General features: G+C 46.3%; 1 protein-coding gene across 49 annotated transcripts in view; it reads left to right on the forward strand.

The window, feature by feature from the left end:
- The window catches only part of MYLK (myosin light chain kinase), a 299,269-nt gene that overhangs the window by 164,546 nt on the left and 114,451 nt on the right, over window positions 1–20,272 (forward strand). For all 49 annotated transcript variants that reach the window (XR_014822439.1, XM_084986980.1, XM_084986986.1 and 46 more), the window contains 6 exon segments: window positions 7,551–7,599; window positions 8,828–8,993; window positions 11,088–11,253; window positions 12,999–13,017; window positions 14,243–14,778; window positions 15,332–15,538. Coding sequence is in view for 48 of the 49 variants with exons in the window: in XM_084986980.1 (XP_084843106.1) it covers window positions 7,551–7,599; window positions 8,828–8,993; window positions 11,088–11,253; window positions 12,999–13,017; window positions 14,243–14,778; window positions 15,332–15,538 (1,143 nt within the window). In the remaining variant the exon portion in view is untranslated.

Consider the following 20,272-nt stretch of genomic DNA (forward strand, 5'->3'; position numbering starts at 1 on the left):
TAGTGCTGCAGTGAACATAGGGATGCGTGTATCTTTTTCGATGTAAGTTTTGTCTGGATATATGCCCAGGAGTGGGATTGCTGCGTCACATGGTACTTGTATATTTAGTTTTCTGAGATACCTCCATACTGTTTTCCATAGTGATTGTACCAATTTACATTTCCATCAACAGTGTAGGAGGGTTCCCTTTTCTCCACACCCTCTCCAGCATTTGTTATTTGTATACTTATTCATGATGGCCATTCTGACCAGTGTGAAGTGGACCTCAGTGTAGTTTTGATTTGCGTTTCCCTGATAATTCGTGATTTGAGCATTTTTTCATGGCCTATTGGCCATCCGTATGTCTTCTTTGAAGAAATACCCATTCAGGTCTTCTAACCATTTTCAATTGGGTTGTTTGTTTTTTTTGCTGTTGATTTGTGTGAGTAGTTTGCATATTTCAGAGATTAAGCCTTTGTCAGTTGAAACTATTTTCTCCCATTCAGTAGGTTGTCTTTTTTTTTTTAATGCAAAAGTTTCAAGTTTGATTAGATCCTATTGGTTTATTTTTGTTTTTATTTCAACTGATTTATCAATGTTAATTTTGTGTATTGCTGCTTTGCTGAATTCATTGATCAGTTCGAGTAGTTATTGTGTGGAGTCCTTAGGGTTTTCTATATATAGTATCATGTCATCTGCATAGAGTGACAATTTTACCTCTTCTCTTCCAATGTGGATACCTTTAATTTCTTTTGTTTGTTTGATTGCTGAAGGTTTTTCTCATTTCTTTTCCTATGGTCAATTTCTAGCTTCATGCCCTTGTGGTCAGCAAAGATACTTGAAATAATTTCTGTACTCTTAAATTTGTTCAGGTTAGTTTTGTGCCCTAGATGTGGTCAGTCCTTGAAACTATTCCATATGAACTTGAAAAGAATGTATATTCTTTTTTTGGATATAATTTCCTGAAATTATCAATAAGTCTAACTTTTCTATTGTGTCATTTAGAATCACTGGTGCCTTACTGATTTTCTGTCTAGAGGATCTGTCCATTGCTGGGAGCAGGGTGTTAAAGTCTACTATTATTGTGTTCCCATCTATTTCTTCTTTTACGTCTGTTAGTGTTTGTTGTATGTATGGGAGAAGAAGCACATACATTGATGAGTGTAATATCCTCTTTTTGACCTGATCCTTTTATCATTAGATAGTATCCTTCTTGTCTTTCTTTATAGCCTTTGTTTTAAAGTCTATTTTGTCTGATGTGAGTATTCCAACTCCTGCTTTCCTGTCTTTTCCATTTGCATTAAATATCTGTTTCCATCCCCTCACTTTCAATTTGTATGTGTCCTTTTCCTTAAGGTGAGTTTCTTCTAGGCAGCATTTTGTAGGCTCTTATTTTTTTATCCAGTCTGCCACTATATGTTTTTTGATTGGAACATTGAGTCCATTGACATTTAAGGTAATTATTGATAAATATGTAGTTATTGTCATTTTAAACCTTTTTTTTCTAGTTGATTCTATGTTTCTCCTTTGTTCCTTTTTTTTTTTCTTTTAGATATGTATACTGGCTTATTTAAGTGATTACTTTCCAATTGTGATTTCCTCCATCCTATTTCTTCTTTCTTCTTTTTTATTTAGAGAAGCCCTTTTAGTATTTCTTTTAGATGGGTTTAGTATTACTGTACTCTTAGTTTTTGTTTGTTTTAGAAATTTTTTATCTCTCCATCTATTTTAAATGATATTCTTGCTTGGTAGAGTTTTGTAGGTTGCAAATTTTTCCCTTTCAGAACTTTGAAGATATTTTGCCCCTCTTTTCTGGCTTGTAGTGCTTCTGTAGAGAAATCAGCTGATAGCCTGATGGGGGTTCCCTTACAATTAACACTTCATTTTTCTCTTGCTGCTTTTAGAATCCTCTCTTTATCTTTAACTTTTGCCATTTTTATTATAATATGTCTTGGTGTGGGTCTGTTTGGGTTCAACTTGTTTGGGGCCCTCTGTCCTTCCTGTATCTTGATATCTGTTTCCTTTGGATTTAGAAAGTTTTCAGCCCTAATTTCTTGAAATACATTTTCAATCACCCCTTTTTTTCTTCTCCTTCTGGAATCCCTATTATGCATAAAGTGGCCCACTTTATATTATCCCATAAATCTCTTATATTGCTTTCATTTTTTTCATTTGGTTTTCTGTCTGCTGTCCCAACTGAGTGATTTCCATTATTCTATCTTCCAAGTCACTCATTTGTTCCTCTGCATTATTCATTCTGCTCATTAGTGCCTTTAACTCAGCTTGTGTCTCTGCAAATGAATTTTCTAATTTTTCTTGGCTCTTCCTTATATTTTCTAGTTCCTTTCTAAAGTAATCTGCATTACTGTTCCTATCCACTCTTAATTTCTTCATATTCACTCTTGATTCCTTCAGTATTTTCACTATGTCCTTTTTGAACTCAGTGTTTGTTAGATGGCAGAAGTCTCTTTCATTGTTTGCTGTGTTAGGTAAATTCTCCTCTTCTTTTAGCTGGAAATGGTTCCTGAGCTTCTTCATTTTGCTTGTATTTTTTTCATTCTGTGAGTTTAGGAAAAATAACTGCTGTAGTGTTGGAGGACTATTTATATGCACAGGTGCCCCTGGGTATTTTGGGAGGACTTACTACTTATTTTTAGGGTGCTGCACGTGCTTCCAGGGAGATGGAGGCAATGAACAGGGCTTGTAGCCAGTGCCTGATTGCTGGGTCCTTGACAGTGTCAAGGACCTGCATCCTAGTTGCATGGCCCTGGGAAGTGGCAGTGACCCTCAGGCAGGTGTAGGCAGCATCTGAAGCATTTGGCAGTGGCAGTGGCAGGGTGTGTGTGTTCCCAGAGGAGTAAGAGCAACAGCAGGTGGTCCTCAGTTGCAGTGCCCTCCTCTCTGCTGACCTCTGAGGGGACTAAGGCATTGGTAGGGCCTGTTCCCGGACCCCTAGTGGTGGCAGGCCACACCTACCTCTGGGGTCTGAGATGACTGAGATTGCCCCTGTCACTTGTAGACCACACAGGAGGCGCCCCATTGTGCTTAGCCCCTTAGGAGGTGCTGCCATATGTAGCCCATGCAAGAGGCCCCTCACTGCCCACAGCACCGCCTCTCAAGAATCCACACATGTGCAGAGAAAGATATTCCTATGGCAGTCCGCCCCTCCTCCTCTTGCCCTCCCCAACAGTGATGCCTTGCTTCTTCTGTGGGCCCAGACCTCCTCCCATGTTTCCCTTGGCTCCACTCCCAAGCCCTTGGCACGCTGCTCCCTGGCCCCTCAGGCTGTCTCCACACAGCCAGCTCTAGTCCTCTCTCTGGAACTGACCGCCAGAGCCTGAGTCTCAGCACCCAGCCCCCACCTAAGCATCTCAGGTGGTGATGTCCTGGGAGGTGGTACTGATGGTCTGTCCAGTCCTCTCTGTGCTTTTCCCTCCTCAGTCCAGCTGATGCACTTTTCTGAGAGGCTTTGAGGTCCCTCTGTCTTGCCTGATCTCCCCATCAGGAGGCTTCCCAGGGTGTGGGTTCCTTTCCTCTTTCGCAGCTCCCTCTCAGGAGTGCTAGTCCCCTCCTAGCATTGACTCCTCTCTCTCTCTCTCTCTCTCTCTCTCTCTCTCTCTTTCTCTCTCTTCCTTTTCTTCTACCCAGTTACGTGAAGAGTTTCTTGCCCTTTGGGGAGGTGTAAGATCTTCTGTCAGTGTTCAGTAGAGGTTCTGTGTGAATCATTCTGCATGCAGATGGTTTTTTTTTTGATGCATTTGTGCGAGAAGGTGAGCACCGCATCTTACTCCTCTGCCATCTTGATCCCCAACCTCCATTTATTTTCTTTTTGAAATCATATATATGGATGGTTAGTGGCAGATATTTGATTCAGCAAGGCACAGGGGACATTGCTAAATGCTTGTTATAAAAAGTGGGCATTTGTCCTCTTTGAGTGGAGAACCATTATTTTAAGCAACCCTTAAAATCCACTTTAAAGTTGCCTGCCAGTAGGGTGACTGTTCCTTGGTTTGCCTGAAACAGCCCTGATTTACTCCTGTTGTCTTGGCGGAATTATTAATTATGTCCCTTTCAGTGTCCAGAGTCCCTGTTTGGATGATAAATTATATATCACACACTGTTAGGGGCATTTCTTCTTCTTTGCACTGTGATCCCGTTATTCCCCTTTTCAGCAGCACTCTCTGTGTCTACCCAGTCTTTGACCAAAAGTGCTTAGCATCTCCACCATTGAACTTTTCACTCCGAAAACCTGCCAACCTTCTCATTTACTCATCCTTGAAAAATCTGAGATTACTGTTTAAATACCTTCAGTGCTTTGGCCTTTTTCCCTTCCTCACTGACTCCATCCTGTCTTCACCGATTCTCTTAACTTTTCTATTTCTGGCCCTTCTACCTTAATCCCCTTTCCACTTATTTTTCAACATAGTTTTGCTGTTCTGCCAGATTTTCATACTTTTGCAAAATTAATTTTGCCTTATCTGACAATTTGCAACTTCAAATTTTTGCCTATAAATAGATCCTCATGGCTATGTTAGCTCCAGTTCTCTTTTTGCTTTGATGTATGTCTCTGATGTTGACTCGTATTAAAATAAGCCTTCCTCAATTCCATTTTTAGCTGACTGCTTTATATGTTACCTTTGGATCCTAACATAAACTGTTCTTACTCAGATATAGAAGTATCTCCAAAGAGCATTCTTTTGCTATTTGAGGGAATGCCATATTTTTGCTTTATTTTATTTTTTTTAAGGAGTAAAGGAATTTTAGCCTTTGGATTAAGATGTTGAGCTCCCAAGCATTTTAAAAATGCCTAGTCTTAATTTTTTCATTGTGGTAAAATATACATCACATGAAATCTATCATTGTAACCATTTTAAAGTATACAATTCAGTGGCATTAAGCTTATTCACAGTGGTGTGCCAGCATCACCATTATCTGGCTCCAGACCTTTTCATCACCCCAAACAGAAAGTCCACAGCCATCAAGCAGTCACTCCCCTTTGCCCCTCTCCCAGCCCCTGGCAACAACCCATCCGCTTTCTGTCCCTATGGATTTGCCTCTTTTGAACATTTCATATAAATGGAATCATATATTTTGTGTGTGTTTGGCTTTTTCGCTGAGCAAAATTTTACACATTCATCCACGTTGTAGCATGTGTTATTACTTTATTTCTTTGATTTCCTTGAGTAGACCTCATTTTGTTGTCTATCCATTCGTCGATGAGTCTAATTTTTCTCAAATCTTTACCCTAACCTAAAATGACAAAAGGAGAGACCTTAGCAGGATAAGGGCAGTGAATGGTCCGTAGACATTTTAGATGATAATCTTAGTGATTGGTGTGTGGCTAACGTCGTGGAATAGAGCGTGTGTGAGAGGCAGTAACTTTGGGTGTATTTTCTTTATTCTGGTTGTTTTACTATGTTTGTGTGTTTTATTTTTACCTAATTATAATCACACTGAATAGAAAATTTTGCATGCTGCTCTTTTTTTTTCCCCCCCACAAAAGTCATTCATTTAACAGATTGCTGAAAACCTGCAATGTACTGAGTACTGCTCTGGCTACCTCTGATGAATACAAAGTTTATGGTGGAGATATGACTTGAGAGTCATCAGCTTACTGGTATTCTGTAAAGCAATGGGACTCATGGGACTCTCCTAGGGGAGAGTCCACAGCACTGAGGAGAGGCCCTAGGACTCAGCACTAGAGTCCTCTTGGAGATGCAGGAGTTCCAGGAGAGAAGGAGGCTGAGGAAGAACAGGCAGCCTGGTCAAAGCAGGAACACCCAGAGGAAAAAGTGCTTTGAAGGGAGTGGCCCCTTGTGTCAGGTGCTACAGAGAGAGACAGAGAAGAGGATTAACCACTGGGTGTGGCGAAATGGTTGGAATGGAGCTCAGTAGGGTGGAGAGGATCACAACCCACGGGCAGGGTGCTGAGGAGCAAATGGTATCATATTTTAATACATATCTACATGTTTTATACCGTCTTAAACCTACTTTGGTGGCAGAGATGGTTGTACGTTTTGCTCAGCCACTTATTGTCTTCCTGCTGTGTGACATTTACATTGTTACTGTTACCAACAAGACCAAAGCAAGTCGCTTTATAGACTTTCTTTCCTACGTTTAGCATCATTTCCTTTGACGCGAGAGACAGAAAGGAAGATGCTGATCTATGAGCAGAGCATCTTGAAGGTTGATGATTGCCATTTGCTCAGATACTGTCTAAAAGAACTGCCTGCTTTGCCTTTCCTCCAGTGGTGTCTGAGGGGCCCCAGCTCCTTGGCTGCAGTTGTCATTCAGGCCATCCCAGAACAGGTCTCTCCTTTCGTCAGCTTGGAAGTTCTTTTAACCTTGAACAGAGACTTGAATGACAAGAATGAAACCCACATTATGGCATGAAAACTATATATAGCTCACAAAATAGTCATGTTGAGCAGAAATGCATGGACAGCAGTTGCCAACCCGTATGGAACCAGACTTAAGTGGGGTGCTGGCATTTGTTATTAATCATTTTTCACTAAGGTCTGGTGAAACCTTAAACCAGATATGGCTGAGGGAAGTACACCCTCCATTCCTGTGTTCCTATGCATTCATATAGATGTGATCAGAGCTGGAATTTAAGGATGGTTCCCCCTTTCCAGGAAACCCTGCAAATCCCTTGTTGCAGCTGCCTGCTGATATCAGGCAATTGCTTTCCATGCATGCCTGGGGTGGGGTTTTATAAACATTCCCAGCTTATCATAGAAAGAGAACAACTTCCGGGCTGATTGTCATCTCAAAAATGTCGTCCCATCTCCCTCTCCATTCCTCAAAGACACCCCACTGCTCTATAGTCACTTCTTGGTCACATTATGAGTTGTTCTAGAAGCAGCAGCAGATGTCTTTCGAAGTCTGCTCTTGAACTGCTTCCTGCCCAGCACAGCAGCTCAGCAGCTCAGCACCCAGGACCAGCGTGCTGCTGGTGCAGGCTCTGGGAGGTGCTGGCTCCACTGGAACCCATCTCCAGTGATCTTCTCCATTCTAGCAGGGCAGATACTGCTATTGGCTGGGTTTTAAACAGGAGGGTGGAGTGGTGGGGTTGGGTGAAACGGGCATAGATGGGGTCAGAGATGCCTGTGAATCTCCCCCCTCCCTTCAGTCGGCTCCTTTTCTGGAGAGGTCCTGATCGCCACAGATCATCCCCAGGGTGGAAGGTGCAGTGGCACATAGCAGCTCAGTGGAATGATGGAATGTTCTAGAACAGGCAGACCGGGATGCTTTCCTACACCCCTCCTGGCTCTGTGACCCAAATAGATGACTTAATGACTCTGAATCTCATTTTTCTCACCAGTATTAAAAAAAAAAAAACAAAAAAAAAAACAGAAGGATGATATAATGCCTCTTTAAATTACTGCAGAAAATCCATGTGATAATGTACGTAAAGTGCCCACCACAGAGTGTGACGCAGGACGGGCTCATCAAGGTGGACTGGTACCACCATTATCTCACCACCCAGACTCTTTCTGACTTTTGTTGCTCCAAGTTGATGGCTCAGACCAGACTTTTCAAGCCTCTTTCTCTTTGTTTCCTACTTGCAGGGGGCTTTGTGAAGAAGCATGGCCAGCCTGTTGTTTCCAAAGCCTTGGGGTAAGTTCTGGGGTGTTTAACCCAGGGTAGGGGCTGGACTGGCTTTTCTTGCTGCCATGACAGGACAGCCTAGGGAGTAAGTCTTCTCAAGCATCCTGGGTTATGAAAACTAAAGCAGGAGCCTATCGAGGTCTGACGTGTCAGTCACACGGCATCTCCTAACCTGGCAGCTTCTGTAGGTAGCCCCTCTGACAGCTGTTGGCCAGCTGCTAAGCAGAAGTGTTCCCTGTGGCTATAGTCTGCAGGGTTCTTTAACAATCAAAGCAATGGTCAGGAGACTTAATTAAACTGACTTAGAAGAGGCAACCCATATGTGATATTTCTTATGGAAGCTAAACAGGTATTTGGTAGAGCTAAGGTAACAGGGGCTGCTGTAACAGGCAAGCCCCCAAATCACAATGGCTTAACACAGGGAAAGTTTCTTTTCTTTTCTTTTCTTTTTTTTTTTTTTTTGTCTTTTTGCCTTTTCTAGGGCCGCTCCCTCGGCATATGGAGGTTCCCAGGCTAGGGGTCTAATTGGAACTGGAGCTGCAGGCCTACACCAGAGCCACAGCAACGTGGGATCTGAGCTGTGTCTGTGACCTATACCACACCTTACAGTAACACTGGATCCTTAACCCACTGAGCAAGGTCAGGGATCAAACCCGCAACCTCATGGTTCCTGGTCAGATTTGTTAACCAATGAGCCATGACGAGAACTCCAAAAAGTTTATTTCTTACTCAAGCAAAGTCAGTTCACATATTCTTGGACAGGTGGAGAACCTTCCATTATCTTCTAGGGACCCGGGCTCCGTCTGTTTTGTGGCTCCATCATGTTCTAGGCCTTGGAGCCTCTGCAGATTCTGCATCTGGCCAGAAGAGTGGGAAAGAAAGAGTATGGAGAATTGCACAGGAGGTTTTGAAGCCAAGAAGTGGCAAATAATATTCTGCTTTCTGCTCACAATCTATTTGCCAAAATCCAGACTTTAGCCAGAGCTCAGTAGAAATCGGGGAGCCCTGACTTCAAGGGAGGCTAGTAAATGAGGGCTAGCTGCATGCATGCCCAGGAGGTAGAGGAAACAGATTTTGGCACCACAGATTTTCCAGAGGGTACATCAGAAAAATGTGCAAGGCGCAGAATTGGGAAGGCTGCCCTTCACTAGTTTCTACACACAACTTCAGTGACTTGGGTGGGGACAGAGAGAAAAGGATCTGCATTGCTGTGAATTCTCTGCTGATCTCTTTCCAGGGACAGATTTGCAGCCCCTGCAGTCGAGACCCGTCCTAGCATCTGGGGAGAGTGCCCACCAAAGTTTGCCACCAAGCTGGGCCGAGCGGTGGTCAAAGAAGGACAGATGGGGCGATTCTCCTGCAAGATCACTGGCCGGCCCCAACCGCAGGTCACCTGGCTCAAGGTGAGGATCCGCCTGCCCTGACTCTGGGTTAGACCCCTGGGCTAGTGGAAGGGGGCTAGACCCCCTTCTGTGTCCACCCTAGATGTTCCTCAAGGCTCTCAGGTGGCTGATGGCCATGCCTTTTCTTGCCTGTTTGCACACTCTCCCACTATTACTCAGTCCATGATGTCCTGGAGTCCACACACACACAAAATGTCTGGGTCAAGACAGACCTGACCATGTCAAGAGTGGAATTTGGGAGTTCCCAACGTGCCTCAGGGGTAACGAATCCGACTAGTATCCGTGAGGACTCAGGTTCAATCCCTGGTCTCACTCAGTGGGTTAAGGATCCGGTGTTGCTGTGAACTGTGGTGTAGGTCACAGACGCAGCTCACATTCCATGTTGCTGTGGCTGTGGTGTAGGCCAACAGCTGTAGCTCTGATTCAATCCATACCCTGGGAACCTCCACATGCCATGAGTGCAGCCCTAAAAAAAAAAAAAGACCAAAAAAAAAAAAAGAAGAGTGGAATTTGGAGTTCCCGTCGTGGCGCAGTGGTTAATGAATTCGACTAGGAACCATGAGGTTGCGGGTTCGATCCCTGCCCTTTCTCAGTGGGTTAACAATCCGGCGTTGCCGTGAGCTGTGGTGTAGGTCGCAGACGCAGCTCGGATCCTGCGTTGCTGTGGCTCTGGTGTAGGCTGACAGCTACAACCCCTAACCTGGGAACCTCCATATGCCTCGAGAGCAGCCCACGAAATAGCAAAAAGACAAAAAAAAAAAAAAAGAAGAAGAGTGGAATTTGAAGTCTGGGACTGATTTCAAGCCACAGCTCCCTGTCAGAAAGCCTCTAATGCTGGGCAAGTCATTTGATCTCGTAGAACCCTTGAGGCACAGGTGGATCCCACCTACCTCAAAATGCTGCTGGGATGCTCCATGTGGGAGTGGTTTAAAAATTACTCAGGGCTGGGCATGTGAAGGCAGAGGTTGGAGATGAGGTGGGGGAGAGGGGAGAGGGGGCAGCAGAGGGAGGTGGATGGAAACTGGGGTGGAGGATCCCGAGGGAACACTTGGGGTCAAGGCCAGGGAGAGTAGGTTTTTAATAGATGGAACTCCTGAATAAAAATGATTGAAGTAAGTCAGAAAGAGAAAGACAAATACCATATGATATCACTTACATCTGGAGTCTAATATACAGCACAAATGAACCTGTCTAGAGAAAAGAAACAAACTCCTGGACATGGAGAACAGACTTGTGGTTGCCCAGAGGGAGGAGGAGAGAGTGGGACGGACTGGGAGTTTGGGGTTAGTAGATGCAAACTATTGCTTTTGGTTAAGCAATGAGATCCTGCTGTGTAGCACCTGGAATTATACCTAGTCACTTGTGATGGAACATGATGGAGGATAATGTGAGAAAAAGAACGTGTATATATGTATGACTGTGTCACTTTGCTGCACAGCAGAAATTGACAGAACATTGTAAATCAACTATAATAATAATTTTTTAAAAAAGCGATAAGGAGTTCCCATTGTGGCTCAGTGGGTTAAGAACATGATGTAGTCTCCATGAGGATTCGAGTTTGATTCCCTGATCTCACTCAGTGGGTTGAGGATCCAGCTTTGCTGCAAGCTGCAATGTAAGTCATTGATGTGGCTCAGATCCAGCGTTGCCATGGCTGTGGTACAGGCTGGCAGTGGCAGCTCTGTGTCAACCCCTATATGCTGTGGGTTTGGCCATAAAAGGAAAAAAACCTGAGAGATGGGATGCCTTTTCTCTATTTCCTGATTCTCTGTTCCTGACCTGGAATAGGAATAAAAGGAAGAGAAGGACAAAGGAGAACTAAAGCGAAGAGGGTAGGATTTCCCACCTCGGGCTCCTTTGAAACAGGTTCCATACACCTGCTCTAAGCTGGGCCAAGCACCCCAGCGCGTACATAACGCCTTGAGTCGGGGCCCTTGGGTTGTCCTAAGGCTGCTGGCCAGGCGTGCTGACAGAGCCCAGAGCAGAGGGCCCGGCTGCCCAAGCCTGGGGTCTGGCCCACCCAGACTGGCAGGAGGTAGGGCAGAACCAAAAGGTGAGGGGCCCCTCTGACCAAACTGCCTGTGCCATCCCCAGGGAGATGTTCCCCTGCAGCCCAGTGCCCGTGTGACCATGTCTGAGAAGAATGGGGTGCAAGTGCTGGAAATCCACGAAGTCAACCAAGACGACGTGGGGGTGTACACGTGCATGGTGGTGAATGGGTCGGGGAAGGCCTCCATGTCAGCTGAGCTCTCCATCCAAGGTAGCAGGTTGGGGGCGGGGAGAGGGCAGGACAGTCCCTTCCCGGGGGGCCCCCCCCGCCCTCCCGGGAGGAGCTGTTTGCTCATCACACGTTTCTGTGTTACATGCGTCACACTTAGGTACTCATGAATCTGTTCCCAGGATCAAGATCTTGAACCAGAAGAAAGGAAGTGGGCAGGCAGCCCAGACACGGCCTCAGGGATATGGGGGAAGATGCTTCACGTGTGTCCCCATGCCTGCATCTTCCCCCTTTCCTTCTCGCTCAGACTTCTTTTTTATTCACACCTCTAATTGCCTTTTGGGATAATGGACATTGCTCTTGTCTTGCCATCACCCCAGATTTAACCCACCTAAAGTTTATCTTATCAGCCACCCTGTCCTTCAAATCAGCTCTTGCCCTCTTACCCAGGCTGGGCATCGATCTCAGCATCGCCTTTGACCCCTGTCTTCTCTCTGTTGCTGTAGTTATAGCCCTGGTCCGCTCTCCTCTTGACATCGCTTTGAATACGTCTCCTCACCTGCCCCTGGGCTCTGCCAGGTGCAGCCTCGGGAAGCCAGACTGTGTGGCAAGGAAGAAGATTGGCGTTACTTTGTGGGGGCGGGATGGGATTTGGGGGTCAGGGAGGGAAACGACCCTCACTCTCTCTTCCTCCTTTCTTACGCTCGCTTCTTCTATTTTTTCTCTTCTTCATCTCCTTCCTTTCTCAGAAAATAGCCCGCCTTGCTCTCTTTACATTTTTGGCTCGAGTGTTTTCGCAACCCACAGGAACAAATGTATTCTGCATTGCAACATTTATATGGATAAATATAAATATGGATATCCAGGATGGATAAAACAAGTTTCACGAAACAGTCCCATGCTGGTGTTTTCTCTCCCATTCTGCATCACTAAAGAAAAAAAAAAAAAATCCAGCCCTGACCAAAAGAGCTGGGCTCCACAACTCACTATGGTCAGGACCTGCTGATGGGCATTGAGAGAAGTGTTTTCACCTCTCCCCCTTTACCTGCCTCAGCCCTGAATTAGAGAATTGGTCCCTTCTGAAGCACCTAATGACAGAATGGTGCGCTGCCTGGAATTTCTTGGAAAACACTCCCAGAAAAAGCCCCTCAAGAAACCAAAACAAAAAGGGATAGATAAGATTGGCAAAAATGTGGATATTTCCCTAATCTGGGCATTGGCTGTCAGTGTTTGCTATAGCCTTAGCTCTACTATTGTATATTTTGAAATTTTCCTCAACAGAAACTTCGAAAAAATAATGCAGCAGGAAAAAAAAATATATTGTGTGTTTTTACTTTGACGACCTGAATAAAACTATACCATCTCTGTACATTTTCCAAGCAGGTATTTTTCAGAAATGATCACTTGCAAGTTAAACGCTTGAGGTTTGAAGTTTGAGATAGGTGTTTATTTTGGCTTGTCCCTCAAGTGGTTTTTGTTTCCTCCTGTGGGCTAGCGGACAAGAAGCTCCTGTGCCCAGGGCAGAGCAGCAGAGGCAGCTGTCAAGGGCCCAGGGTAGCAGTGGAAGCTCAACTCCAGAGCTCAGAGGAGTTAATCAGATTAACCCAAGAAGTTCAGGACCAGAGAAGTGGAAAGGAGAGAGAGAAGGGCGAATCACTGGTGATGGGGCCAGTGAAAGCTTGAGAAGCCAAACTTTGTCATAAATGAGAAGTGATTCTCATCACTTTCTGCTCTTGGTGTATAAAACATTCCACTAATGGTCTTTCTACCTCTCCTTTTTTTTTCAGGTTTGGACAATACCAATAGGTACGTGTGGGCTTTGTGATGATCACGTTTCCATCTCAAAATACCCTGCAAGGAAAGAGGGATTATAATCAAGAAACCTCCTGAATTTCTGAGCGGTATCAAGAGAGCGAACTGACTGTTTAGGGGGCCTTGTTTTATTTGGGGTGTTTTGTTTTGTTCTATTATAACATGTTTTATTTGGGGTGTTTTGTTTTGTTCTATTGTAATATGCCACCCAGTTTCTGGGTCAGGCTTGCCATCAGTATTGAGATTCTCAAAGACCCAATTCTGTCTTCTTTTGTCTGCTCAGTGTCTTTCCTAGTTAGCTGGCATGAGAAAGAGCACTTTGCTCTGAAAAGGATGCTCTCCACGTTCAGGGCCAGAATCCACCTGCTCAGCCAGCACCTCTTTGTCACGAGCTTCCTTTCCAGCCTTCACGTTAGAAGTGAGCTTCCTTTCCAGCCTTCATGTTAGAAGTGAGCTGACAGCTGGTGTAGGGAAGGGCCTTAAAACAGAGCCACACAAAATATAGTCGCAAACTCTGCTGCGTCCAGGAGAAGCACTAATTTAGAGGAGAGGTCGGAGAGAACTCCTTTCTGAAAGTTTGATTTTTGAGCTCAGGCCTGTGAGGAGTCATATTAGCTAAATGAAGAAAAGCTCAGGGAGAAAGTGTGCCAAACAGAGGGGTTGCGTGTGTGAAAGTGGGAGGTGAGATGGGGGCGTGGAGCCCAGCACGGCAGGGCTGCCGCCTGGCAGGCGTCGCAGGCAGGGTCTCGGGACGGCCACGTGGCTCCCCCCGCAGGCTGTCTTGAGCAGTTCAGTTTTATTCTCAACAGAGTGGGGAAGTTGCTGGAAACCCTGACGTTTGAAATGGCATCATTCAGGTTATATTTTCAAAAGACAGACCGTGCACATGGTGTCGAACATGCACTAAAAAGGGCTGGCGTGGACAGAGGACCATGCATGTTCAAACCAGTGTGGCACTCCTTGAGAAGAGATCAAAAATGCAGCTTTAATAAGCATGGATAGGACTCTGGATTGGGGCTGAGGAACAGGGAAGACGGAGAATGGCTGCTTATTTTCTGGCTGGAATCTGAGCAAACTTTTGCTCTCACTCCGTCTTATTTTTATGGCTTTTGTGACCCCCGGAGTCTGTGCTTGTGATGCATAACCAGATGATCATTCTAGTCCTTCTTCTTCCCCATTCCCCACCCCCCACCTCTACCCTCGCCCCACCCCCAAACAGGTCGCTTGTGAGAGGAACAAAGGCGGCCAGTTCAGACATCAGGACAGAAGCGACCAATGGACTCTCGCAGGGGCCAAAGCTGGATGGCCTGGAGGCTGCAGCGGAGAGTAAGAACTGCTCCAGCGCCCAGAGGGGTGGCTCCCTGACCTGGGCTTCAGGGAGCCAGCCTCAGCCTCCGAGGGAATCCAAGCTGGAGCCGTCGGGGGGCTCAGACAGAAAAGCCCTGAGGAGCCCCATCCTGCAGAAGACTTCCAGTGCCATCACCCTGCAGCCTGCAAAAGTCCAGTTGGAACCAAGGGCTCCAGTCTCAGGCACCCTCTTGCCTTCCAGAGAAGAGAGAGAGCGGCCAGCTGCTCCACCTGCCGCCACCCTGCCCTCCAGACAGTCTGGCACAGGAGGCCAAGAAGCTGTGAGCAAGGCTGCTACCAAGCAGGTTGCCATGGAGAGCCGAAGGGCTGCCACAGTCCCCAGATTCGAGAGCAAGCCCCAAAGCCAGGAGGTCAGTGAAGATCAGCCAGTCAAGTTCAAGTGTGAAGGTGAGTAGAGCTACCCAAGGTCACCGGCACCTCACCGTAGCCCCAGGGGCCACTCCCTTCCTTCAGCACAGCCTCTGATACCCACCATCCCCATGGACTAGAGCCTCCACCCTACCCTGGGAAGCAGCTTACAGGGGTCTCTCTTCAGAAAGGACTCAGTCTAGTAATGTCCCTTGTGCTGGCAAAACTCCCAGAAGCAGCCCATGCCTCGTGGTTGGATAGAGCTTCAACCCTGGGCCCTAATTCTTACCACCATAGAGGGAAACCCACCTCCGTGATCTCCACCAAAAATAAGTCGAGGGGTCCTCTTCTCTCCCCTCCCTTCTGACTTGGCCTGATCTGGAGACCCGGCTTGTCACCCTCATATCCCTCCTCCCTCAGGGGCCTTGCCTCTGTCTTGGGATGTGGAGCGGAGGGTGGAGGGGTGAGAAAGTGGGATCGAAGCTGTGCAGCAGACTGAGCTCTTCTGTTGGCCTCAGCCCTCCGCCCCCACCCGCACCCCCCAAGCAGAGTGTGCATTTGGGGACCTCATGTCCTTCACCTGGCCCTGTAGTTTCAGGGGTTCCAAAGCCCGAAGTGACCTGGTTCCTGGACGGTGCCCCTGTGAAGAGGCGAGAAGGCACCTTTGAGGTTTATGAAGCCGGAGGATCCCACTACCTCTGCCTGCCAAGAGCCCGGGCCAGGGACAGCGGGAACTACAGCTGCACAGCCACCAACATCCGAGGCCAGGTGTCCTGTACCTGGACCCTCCTGGTGAAAAGTGAGTACACGCCTCCAGGCCACCCCAGGCTCTCCGTGGGAGGACCTCCGTGGGGTGCTTCATACACTGCACAAGTGTCATCTGCAGCAGCCTCCCACCCCCCCACCCCCACCCAGGGTGCACCATGTGACAGAAGCATCACCCCCACTTGCAGTCCAAGGCCAAAGTCATCACTCTAGGACAGTGATGTCTGATCAGGGGTTCACATCAGAAGCGCTTCAAAATAAATACACCCAGGCCGCATGCCCCGCCCAGCTGCGGGCTACCATTTTTAGGTTCTTCAAAGAACCGGGAAGTGCCATGACTCACTTTGGTAACCTCAGAGAACCAAACAGACACGTGCAGAGTAACGTGAGATGCTGTGGGGTGCCACATCGGTCGTGCTTATTGTAGCGTCTGTTTATGAAAGTAACGCGTGTTCGTTGTGAGGAATTTAAGCAATATATCATTTTATGACTCAGACATAAAGTGGTTATTTTAACATTTTTAAAGCCATCAGCCCTGTGCCATTTGTATACTGCTTACTATTCTAATTTTTCTTGTTACATAAAGCCTCTCTATATATGATTTTTTCTTTTTTATTAGTAGTATTTATCGCTGATTTACAAAATGCCGTGCCGATTTTCAGCACTATTTCTTTTTCTATTTCTAAATGTCATTTGAGAATGTGCTCTATAGTGACCATATAGTACTGCACAGAATGAAGTTTTTGTCTGGCCGTTGCTGTTGTTTCCTTTTAGATTGTTTCATTTGTTTCCATGTTTTCATCACTGTAACAAATCTCTGTCAAGTAGCCTTGGACCCATCTGTCTCTCTATAAGATTCCCCCAACCCCACTTTAGGGACCCTGGACCCATGTTATACTGCTGAGGAGTGTATCAAACCACAGGGATGGAGGGAGCAAATTGCAGTCAGTTGGAAACTCTATGAGATGAATAACTTTCACCTATTTTTTTCAACAAGTAAATTGCAAGCAAAGAAGGAAAGGAGGACAACCTGTAGGAAACTTAGATGAAAAGACACGTAAGAGATACTGATTATTACAATATGTGGACTTGCATGAATCCTGATTGAGACACCTTTCTTAAAAAAAAAGTGGTTTTTTGTTTGTTTTTCTTTAGGGCTGCACCTGCGGCATATGGAAGTTCCTGGGCCAAGGATGGAATCAGAGCTGCAGCTGCCAGCCTACACCACAGTCATGGATCCGAGATGCATCTGCGACCTCCTCTGCAGCTTTTGGCAATATCAGATCCTTAACCCACTGAGCAAGTCCAGGGATCGGACCCACATCCTCACAGACACTATGTTGGGTGCTTAACCCGCTGACCCACAAGAGGAACTCCTAAAAAATTTTTTTTAATAAGAACATTAGGAAAATTTGAGCACACGGTTTTTTTTTCAATAAGAACATTGGGAATATTGACAAGATATTCAATAGAAAGGAGTTAGTGCTATTTTAAGATGTGAGGGTGCATCTTGTGGTTATTTTTTCCAAAGTCCATATATTTTCGAGTTATGGACTGGTGAAATGACATGTTTTCTGCTAGTTGCTTCAGGAATAATCCATGCGTGGTGGGACTCGGAGGGGGGTGGTGCAAATAAAGAGATCGGCCGTCATTAAAGTTGAGAAACAAGCATATGTCAATTCCCTATACTGCTTTCTCTACTTTTGTGTGTGTTCGAACTTTGCCACCACAGCTATTTCAAAAAAAAAAAAAAAAAAAAAAAAAAAGACTAGTTCATTCACTCCAGAGGATACCATCGGGCAGCCAGTGGAGGGAATGTTCCTGACCTGTGGACTCCACTGGGGAAACCTGTCCAAGCTGTGTTAGCGCAGGCGATGACCCAAGCGCAGAGAGAGCCATGTGTACCATTTGCTATTTGTGATGAAGGGGAGAAAAGTATGTACACAAAGCAAACTGATGCTTGCACATGAACATTCCTTTCTGGAAGGGCCCACAAGTAACCTCTAGAAAGAGAGCCTGGGGGTCCATAGTCAAGGGTGAAAGGTAGTCTTGATTTTCACTGTATACCAGCCACTCACTCCTGAATTGGGAATTGTGTTCGTGAGTTCCTTTACAAGGAATATGCTGCACTCCTTTGGAGGTGGGAGTGCCTGTAGGTGGAGGTCCCAGGTCTAGGAACCCGGGCCTCATCATCCAGGGCCCCATGTCAGAGCAGAGAACTCACGGGGCAGTGTGTCCACTGAAGGTCACCAACCAGAAGGCTGTGGCTGTAGTGTTCGCCTTTACTACGAGAGGGAGGCTGTGTGCCGATACTGTTCCTACTGCAAGTTGGGAGTGAAAGACAATGTTGGTTATAAAGCCACCACGGAGCTGGGGTGAGGGAGTGGGAACCGGGCGTGTCCCAAAGCATGTGGTTCTGACCAAGTTCAGCTATGTGTTTGTTTTAAAATAAAGACTTATCAACTGCTGCAAGCCTTTGGTTAGTTTCTAGCATTCTGAGGAAGTTGGTGTGGAGTATTTTTGTCAGGGTCCTCATTGCTCGTCTGGAGGAGTGGCTTCTCAGAAGTCCTTCTTGACTGTTCTGAAGGACTGTCCTTAGCTGTTCGAAGTCTCCAGAAGGCTACACCAAGACTCAGGTCATCTGACACTTCCTCTCTTTTTTTCCTATCACTGCAAAAGAGCTTCCAGTTTCCCTTACCAAGACTTTGCTTTCCATTCTTTCCATCTCCACAAGAGTAGGTCTAGTTATGATTGGCTCTCCCACCATTTCTTCTATCTCTCCCTTGCCCTTATCTTTTTTCTTCTTTTTTTTTTTTTTTTTTTTTTTTTTGTCTTTTTAGGACCACACCTGTGGCATATGGAGGTTCCCAGGCTAGGGGTCGAATTGGAGCTACAGTTGCCAGACTAAGCCACAGCCACTGCAACTCGGGATCCGAGCCGCATCTGCGACCTACACCACAGCTCATGGCAACGCCGGATCCTTAACCCACTGAGCGAGGCCAGGAATCAAACCCACAACCTCATGGATACAAAGTAGTGGGGTTTGTTACCGCTGAGCCACAACGGGCACTCTTCCCCCTCCTTATCTAGAGTCTCTTTCCCCTCCCTACAGGTATACTCTGGCCTCCCTTCATCTGAAAAAAGAAAAAAATATTTCCTTCTGCTTCATGGCCCCTTAAGCTCCCATGTTATCTCTCCGCTCTCCCTTACCCCCAAAACTGCTGCTGTTCTAGTCTCCACGCAGCTTCTAGCTGATAAAAACAGCTAACGCCCCATTGAAAGCCTGTTCAATGGGCCAGACTTTGTGCTTAATGTTTTACTTGCATGGCTCCATGTAGTTATCCCAACAATCTTATGAGATAATTAGAGTTACACCCATTTTACAGACGAAAATACTAAGCTGTAATGAGGTGAAGTGACTCGTTCAAGGTCCCATGCCTTGTAAAAAATAGCCTATAACCCATGTTGGTCTGACACCCATGTTTGTCATAACAATATGACAAAGCCCATATTGTTTTCAGATCCCAGAGGCATCTCTCTGATGAGGGAATTTGATGTTGGCTGGGGGGCAGGGGGGTGGAGGTCGAGCCTCCCCCGACCTGTCCAGGTGGGCTGTCATCCCCTCCCTCAGTTCCAGTCCTGTTCAGAGGCACTGTCCTTCTGACTTGTAGTTGCCCTTCTGCTGCCTACACTCCCCTCAGGAGGGCTCTGGGCTGGAGGAGGAAGTGCCGGTGTAGAGTCAAAGGGGTGGCTGGGAAGCCTGGCTTTACCATTGAACTTGACTGTGGGAAATCATTAACTTCATCTGTAAGATGAGCTCATGACATTGTCACAGTCACATCTGGAAAAGTACCTGGTGAGCCCTCAAATGTTAGTCTTTGCTCTTAAACTTTTGCAATGTAATACGGTTTTCCCCTCCTCACCGTATTGAATAGCTTCTCTCAAAAAGCACCAGTGAGCTGTCTCACCACCAAATCCAGTTGCCTTTTCTCAGCGGTCAGCCACCTTGACTCTTTTGCAGCACGAACTGGTTTTTGTAAAAGAAATTGTCCATCCCTGTTGTTCTGGATTATGGCCCCCAAACTATAAAATTCTCCCCGATTGACAGACATTGGCGGCTTCTGGCAAGTTCAGCCCCGTGGTTCCCAATGGCCGTGTGTGTCAGAATCATGAAGGGGATTTCGTGACGCGTCGCCCCAAGTCCCCTGTGCTTCTGAACCACTGGCCTAGGCTGGAAAACTGGAACCCATGATGAGTCCTTGCCATTTGATTCTGTCCCGGAATTGGGGGAAAAAAAAATAGTTTTGTTTTTTTTTAATGATTTTTTTTTTTTTTTTTTTTGTCTGTTGTTGTTGTTGATGTTGTTGTTGCTGTTGTTGCTATTTCTTGGGCCGCTCCCGCGGCATATGGAGGTTCCCAGGCTAGGGGTCGAATCGGAGCTGTAGCCACCGGCCTACGCCAGAGCCACAGCAACGCAGGATCCGAGCCACGTCTGCAACCTACACCTCAGCTCACGGCAACGCCGGATCGTTAACCCACTGAGCAAGGGCAGGGACCGAACCCGCAACCTCATGGTTCCTAGTCGGATTCGTTAACCACTGCGCCACGACGGGAACTCCATGATTTTTATTTTTTTCCATTACAGTTGGTTTACAGTCTTCTGTCAATTTTCTCCTGTACAGCAAGGTGACCCAGTCACACATACATGTATACATTCTTTTTTCTCACATTATCATGCTCCATCGTAAGTGACTCTATAAAAACAGTT

This window comes from Sus scrofa, chromosome 13, assembly GCF_054392235.1.
Source record: "Sus scrofa isolate SSC_HxYL_T2T_F1_AM1 chromosome 13, Sscrofa_HxYL_maternal_Yorkshire_Landrace_v2.0, whole genome shotgun sequence".
NCBI classification, from domain to species: Eukaryota; Metazoa; Chordata; class Mammalia; order Artiodactyla; family Suidae; genus Sus; species Sus scrofa.